The following is a 7,220-nucleotide window of genomic DNA, read 5'->3' as shown; positions in this document are numbered from 1 at the left end:
TCACAGTCCCCGCAGGGAGCGGGCCTAAGCCAGCAGTCGGACATCCTTAGTTCTGCCACAGAAGCGGGAGAGGCTCAGGGCTGTGAGCCCAGCTTCTGGCTGAGCAGTGCTTCCCCTGTGGGAGCGCACTGACCACCAGGGGGCAGCTTCTGCATTGAGCGTCTGCCCCCTGGTGGTCAGTGTGCATTATAGTGATCTATCATTCCACTTCTTGGTCAATTTGCATATTAGCCTTTTATTATATAGGATTTCAGAGAGAGAGGAAGGGTGGGGAGACATTGACTTATTATTCTACTTAAGCATTCACTGGTTGATTCTTTTACGTGCCTTGACATGGGATTGAACCTGCAACCTTGGTTTATTGTGACGATGCTCCAACCAACTAAGCAACCCAGCCAGGGCACAACCTGGAATTTCTAATTTGAAGGTTGAGAGAGAGAGAGGTAGGAGTCACATTTAACATGTCGGTATGGTTTTAGCAGCTGTAGGAATGGAAGTACCATCAACTGTGAGGAAATCATCAGTAGTATGAAGAGTAACTTTCTTTGGGAGATATCGGAGTTTTATTTTTGGCCTGTTAAGGGCATGAGATGAGGAGGAGTTCAGGACGGTGTCTGGAGGGAACAATATAGAAACCCCTGAGAATTACCTGAAAAGAGGGGTTGTTGTTGTCTTGTGTGCCAGGTTCAGAGCTTACATGCCATTTATCTGCCCACCTGCCCGATGCTGTTGAGGGCTGATGCGCTGGCCAATAGGACCTTGATGAGACAGTGGGCATCGGTGCCACTGGGCCATGAAAATGCACTGGCATGGGGAAGGGAGAAGTGTAAGCCTGGGATAGATTAGGGAGATGATAAAATTAGAATCCAGGGAAAGATACTGTTCAGGGAATAAATTATCCTCATCATCACATGTTTGTGTTATCTTTGAAGTTGTTCTGGGAATCCAGCTGTGTGAGGGAGGTGTGATTCAAAGAATTATGTGCAGTCCTGGCTGGTATTACTCAATGGTTAGACTGTAGGCCCACACACTGAAGGCTTGAGGGTTTGGTTCCCAGTCAAGAGTATGTACCTGGGTTGCAGGTTCGATCCCAGGCCCCACTTGGGGCACATGCGGGAGGCAACCAATCAATGTGTCTCTCTCACATCAATGTTTCTCTCTCTTTCTCTCTCACTCTTTCTCCCTCCCTTCCACTATCTAAAATCAGTGAAAAAATATCCTCAGGTGAGGATTTCAAAAAACAAATTAAAACACTTATGTGCAGATGGTAGTGTTAAAGAGATGGCCTCAGACCCTGGGGTTAGGGTCATATGGGTGAAGATTAATATCATGTTTTTGTTTCTTGGAGGTACAATCTGGGCACCCACAATGGTATTGCCTAAGACAGTGGTCGACAAACTGTGGCTCGCAAGCCACATGCGGCTCTTTGGCCCCTTGAGTGTGGCTCTTCCACAATATATCGACTTCTGTGCATGGGCCACGAAGTTCAAATTGCACTGTTCACGTGGTATTTTGTGGGAGAGCCGGGCCAAAGAGCCGCATGTGGCTCGCGAGCCGTAGTTTGCCGACCAATTCCAATGGCCTAAGAATTCCAATGTCAAATCATTCACAATTGTCCCAAAACAAACTTTCCTTTCCAATCTTTGTTTGTGACATTCACCATGTTAACAAGATGCAATGTGGCCCACATGCCAGACCCAGAGCTCATGTAACATTTATCTACCCATCTGCCTGGTGTTGTTTTGGGAAGACAGTGTCATTCAGAATACAAGAAGAGCCCTAACTGGTTTGGCTCATTGGATAGAGCGTCGGCCTGTGGACTCAGGGGTCCCAGGTTCGATTCCAGTCAAGGGCATGTACCTTGGTTGCGGGCACATCCCCAGTGGGGAGTGTACAGGAGGCAGCTGATTGATGTTTCTCTCTCATCAATGATTCTAACTCTCTATCTATTAAGAAAATTGTATGTCCTCCTGTGCCAGAGAGAGAGAAAAGGAGAGAAAGAGAAAGAGAGAGAGAGAGAGAGAGAGAGAGAGAGAGACTCTGATGGCACCAAGCCCTGGAATATTTTCTGAGGTGGGGAGTAGAGTGAACAGATGGATGTGGAGGTTGAGGGGATGAAAAACTTGGAATCCTAGGAAGGAACTGATCATGGGCTGTACTGTCTCCATTATGACAGGAGATGAACTTTGAGGACGTGGCCATCGCCTTCTCTGAGGAGGAGTGGGGGCTCCTTGATGCGGCTCAGAGACTTCTGTACTGCGAGGAGATGCTGGAAATCTTTGCACTTGTAGCCTCCGTGGGTAAGACGTTTACATCTCTTTAGGTGTCCTGAGGCGATGTCTTTCCTTACCTGTTTTCTCCAAAATAGTGTTGTCTCCCCCACAGGCAGATCATGGGCCCTGCTAAATTCTCACTTTCCTTTCATATGTGCTGTGTCTGCCGGTGCTGGGCTGTGTGGAGTGCCCTGAGCAAATGAGGCCTTGAGCACCGCTTACACTTGTTGCCTAAAAAATTGCCCTAGCTGGTTTGCTCAGCGAGTAGAGTGTTGGCCTGTGGACTGAAGGGTCCTGGGTTCGATTTCAGTCAAGGGCACATGACCGGGTTGCATTCCCCAGTAGGCAGTGTACAGGAGGCAGCTGCTTCGATTAATTGTTCTCTGTAATCATTGATGTTTCTATCTCTCTCTCCCTCTCCCTTCCTCTCTGAAATCAATAAAAAAAAAGTTGTAGTGAAGTGTCTTTGAGTCAGGAGTCTTGCAGACAGCTTAACAGGTGCCACTTTGCTTACCGTCTCCATGGCAACATGACCAAGTCCAGCTCCATGGCCTCCAGTTCTGTCCTCTTCCTCTAGCTGAAGGTTCTATTTGACGGCCCATGCCAGGTCATGGTCATTACTTACATGAACCTTGAGCTGTTCTTGTAAGGTCCTTCTTCCATTGTTGTTTTTAATATTTTCTTCCCTGAATATTATATGCCGAATTGCTCCGGTCCTGTCCCGGCTGTTCACCTCTGTTGTCTTTCATTAAGACTTGCATCATTTAAGTTCTGAATACAGTGGGGCCTTGACTTACGAGTTTAATTCGTTCCGTGACGGAGCTCGTAACTCAAATTACTCATATGTCAAATCACTGTGACGTTCGCTGCGCCAACTAGCGGTGGGGTATCTGAAGCTGGCTCGTAACCCGAATTTTAGCTCGAAACTCAAAGCAAAAAATCGGCGGAGAGTATCTCGAAAAACTCGTTAGTCGGGACACTCGTAAGTCAAGGCCCCACTGTAGTTGTAGAAGGTGCAACTACTCCGAGAATAGAAGCTGCAGGGTGAGTAACATGGCTTTTTTTCACACGGTGGACATGGCAACATGGTCTCAGAGGAGGCCTGGCCATGATGATTGGTGACTACGGGAGGGCATGACCTAAGGGCTGTCTTCACATCAGACCAGGAACCTCTGTGTCATGTAGTGTTTTGGTGCAAGTGCCACTGGCCACACCTCATTTCTACCTGTTCATTTTCACATTTGACACTTTGCTGACTTGTCTAGAACTTTTCTAGAATTTTATCTAGAGCTTTTCAGTTTCTGCCAACCTTCCCCTTTGTGGCCTCCGTGCATCACCTGTTTTTTCTGTGCTGCTCCCCCAGCAGTAACTGCTCCCTCCGACAATAACCTGCGCCTGCGTTACGATGTGTGTGTGCATCCTTGAGTGGTATTTGAGCCCCAGCTGCACACGTACTGAATTTGACTGGGAAAAGGCTATGACCAGCCTCTGCCCAGCTGACTCATGTCAGCGGCAGACCAGCCCTTCTGAACGCGGTTAGCAGAACTAAGGTTTGGAGATCCTGCTTCTGTTCCACATGCTTGCATGCAACCCCTGTGTCCTTTTCCCAGGGAGGTCTCCCCTGCTTTGTGATCTTCTGAGGCCCAGGACTGCACAGCACCTTATTCAACCAGCCTCTAGGTCTTGTGTTTTCAGACAATCCCATTTACCAGTGTATTGAAAGTGACACGTTTTTGTAATGGGACTTCCCCCTCCCAGTAAAGTCAACGTTCATTTCCTCATCGTTGCTCTGTTTTCAGGTTGTTGCCATAAAACAGATGACGAGGAGGCCTGTTCTGAGCAGAGTGTGTCTGTAGAAGGAGAGTCACAGGTCAGGGAGTCTGAGACAGCTCCAGCCGCTGAGAAAACACATTCCTGTGAGCGTTGTGTCTTGGTCTTGAAAGATATTCTGCACCTGACTGAGGGCCAAGCAGCCTACCTTGAGCAGCGAGCCTTCTTCAGTGACACATACGTGAGAGGCTTCTGTCTCCCTGCACACGTTCACCAGCAGCAGAGGGAAGCCCGGGGAGAGAAGGCCGGGAAAGGGCTCAGGGCCTCGTTTAGGACCTGGTCCACCTCCGTATCCATGACGCCTTTCCCCTGTAGGGAGGTCGGGAAGGACCTTCCAGCCATTTCAGGCGGTTGCCAGCATCAGGCTTCTCCTAACAGTGCAGAGCCACCCAGTGGCGGTGAGAGTGGGCGGGGCGCTCTCAGTGGGAAAAGTCACCACGAGTCGGGTGGATGTGAAAAAGCCGCCCGCCACAGCCAGAAACTTGTTCGGCGTCAGAGTGTCTGCTCTGGAGAAGGGCTTGGTGACTGTAGCAAATGTGGGACAGGTGTTAGACAAACGTCAAGCCCCATTCAACATAGGAGAGTTCACACTCAAGAATGGCCTCGTGAGTGTAGTGATTGTGGGAAGTCCTTCAGCCAAACCTCTGGACTCATTCAACACCACCGAATTCACACTGGAGAAAAGCCCTATGGGTGTAGTGACGGTGGGAAGTCCTTTAGCCGAAGGTCTTTACTTAAACACCAGAGAGTTCACCTGGGAGAAAAGCCATTTGAGTGTAGTTATTGTGGAAAGTCCTTCAGACACAGATCTAAACTCATTGACCACCACAGAGGTCACACTGGTGAAAGGCCTTATGAGTGTAGTAAGTGTGGGAAATCTTTTAAGCGCAAAGATCACCTCCTTAAACACGAGAGATTTCACACCGGAGAAAAGCCTTATAAGTGCAGTGAATGTGGGAAAAGCTTTAGACGAAACTATAACCTCCGTCAACATAGGAAAGTTCACACTGGAGAAAAGCTATATGAGTGTCGTGACTGTGGGAAGTCTTTCATCCAGAGCTCTAGCCTCACTGAACACCAGAGATGTCACACTGGAGAAAAGCCATATGAGTGCAGTGTGTGTGGGAAATGCTTTGGACAACGCTGGAGTCTTATTCAACACCGTCAAGTTCATTCAGGAAAAAATCCTTTTGAGTGTAGTGCATGTGGGAAGTCTTTTAACCGCAAATCCCAACTTATCAGACACAAGACTGTTCACACTGGAGAAAAGCCATATGCATGTTGTGTCCGTGGAGATTCTTTTAGCCTAAGTTCTGCCCTCATTCAAAGCCAGAAAGTTCACACTGGAGAAAAGCCATATGAGTGTAGTGATTGTGGAAAGTCCTTCACTTGTAGCTCTAAGCTCACTGAGCACCACAGAGGTCACACGGGTGAAAGGCCTTACGAGTGCAGGAAATGTGGGCAATCTTTTAGGCGCAAAGATTACCTCCTGAACCATGAGAGAGTTCACTCTGGAGAAAAGCCTTACGAATGTAGTGAATGTGGGAAAACCTTTGGAAGAAAGTATAACCTCTTCCAACATAGGAAAGTTCACACAGGAGAAAAGCCATATGGCTGCAGTGACTGCGGGAAGTCATTCAGCCTAAAAGGTAGCCTCACTGAACACCAGAGGTGTCACACTGGAGAAAAGCCATATGAGTGCAGTGTGTGCGGGAAATGCTTTAGACAGCGCAGCAGTCTTAGTCAACACCTTCGTGTTCATTCTGGAAAAAATCCTTTGGAGTGTAGTGAATGTGGGAAATCTTTTAACCTGAAATCTCAACTTATTAGACACAAGCGTGTTCACACTTTAGAAAAATTGTAGGAGTGTAATGAATATGGAAAATCCTTAAGCCAAAATTCTGCCCTCATTCAACAGCAGAGAGTATACAGTGGAGAAAAGCCACTACATATGAGTGTAGTTATTGTGGGAAGTCCTTAAACCAAAGATCTGCACTCACTCAACAGGTCACACTGGAGAAAAGCTGAATTAGTGTAGTGATTGTTGGAAGGCTCTCAGAGCTCTAAGCTAAGTGAACCCCACAGTGGCTACACTGGAGAAAGGCCTTATGAATGTAGTGAATCCAAAGTTTTTTAGACAAAGTTCTAGTCTTTTCCAACACCACAGAGTTCACAGTAGATAAAAGCCTTATGAGTGAAGTGAATGGGGGAACCATTTTGGACAATTATTTTTGGTTAATCCTCACCCAAGGATATTTTTTCCATTGCTTTTCAGAGAGGGTGGAAGGCGAGGAGGGAGGGAGAGAGAGAGAAACATCAGTATGAAAGGGAAACATCGACTGGTTGCCTCCTGCACATACTCCCACTGGATTGGTGGTGGGAATGAAACCCACGGCTCTTTAATATGCAGATTGATGATCTAATCACTGAGCAACACTGTACAAGACTGGACAATTTTCTAAATTATGGTTTTACAAAGGAAGTAGAAAGACACATTGATTTATTGTCCACTTGTTTATGCATTCATTATTTGACCCCTTTATGTGCCCAGATTGAAGATCAAAATCACAACTTTGGTGTATCAAAATAACGTTTTTATCAACTGAACGATGCAGTCAGGGCTGGACAAATCTTTTTTTTTTTTCTTTTAATCCTCACCTAAGCATATTTTTCCATTAATTAAAATAAAAATTTAAAGACAAAAATATATATGTGATTGATTTCAGAGAGGCAGAAACATCAATAATGAGAGAGAATCATTGATTGGCTGTGTCCTGCATGCCCCACACGGAATTGAGCCCATAACCCAGGCATGTGCCCTGACTTGGAATCAAACCGTGACCTCCTGGTTCATAGGTCAATGATCAACCACTGAGCCAGGCTCCATTGATTTTTTCAGAGTATGTGGAAGGGAGGGGTAGAGACTGAGAGAAACATCCATGTGAGACGTATACATCATCAATTGGCTGCCTCCTGCATGCGCCCTAACCAGGGCCTGCAACTGAGATATGTGCCCTTGACCGGAAATGAACTGACACCCTCCAGTCCACGGGCTGGACAAATCTTTACCCTCATTTGATACAGGAAAGCTCACTCTGGAGAAATGCCTTATCAGCA

At 46.9% G+C, this 7,220-nt stretch overlaps 1 protein-coding gene across 1 annotated transcript; it reads left to right on the top strand.

Moving 5' to 3' along the window:
* Window positions 1–1,218: 1,218 nt before the first annotated feature.
* LOC106724218 (zinc finger protein 260-like) lies at window positions 1,219–6,404 on the top strand. The gene is made up of 3 exons (XM_014530706.1): window positions 1,219–1,224; window positions 2,177–2,300; window positions 4,073–6,404. The coding sequence occupies exons 2-3, from the start codon at window positions 2,180–2,182 to the stop codon at window positions 5,965–5,967; spliced, it is 2,016 nt and encodes a 671-aa protein (XP_014386192.1). The 5' UTR covers window positions 1,219–1,224; window positions 2,177–2,179; the 3' UTR covers window positions 5,968–6,404.
* Window positions 6,405–7,220: the final 816 nt, after the last annotated feature.

Source organism: Myotis brandtii, unplaced genomic scaffold (genome assembly GCF_000412655.1).
Source record: "Myotis brandtii unplaced genomic scaffold, ASM41265v1 scaffold765, whole genome shotgun sequence".
Lineage (NCBI taxonomy): Eukaryota > Metazoa > Chordata > Mammalia > Chiroptera > Vespertilionidae > Myotis > Myotis brandtii.
This window is presented reverse-complemented; position numbering and strand designations above follow the sequence as displayed.

Bases quoted from the DNA above. Each gene is read 5' to 3' on its own strand.
- LOC106724218 (XM_014530706.1), top strand. From the start codon at position 2,180: ATGAACTTTGAGGACGTGGCCATCGCCTTCTCTGAGGAGGAGTGGGGG. The intron at 2,301-4,072 runs GTAAGACGTTTA...CTCTGTTTTCAG, and splicing joins TGCACTTGTAGCCTCCGTGG to GTTGTTGCCATAAAACAGAT.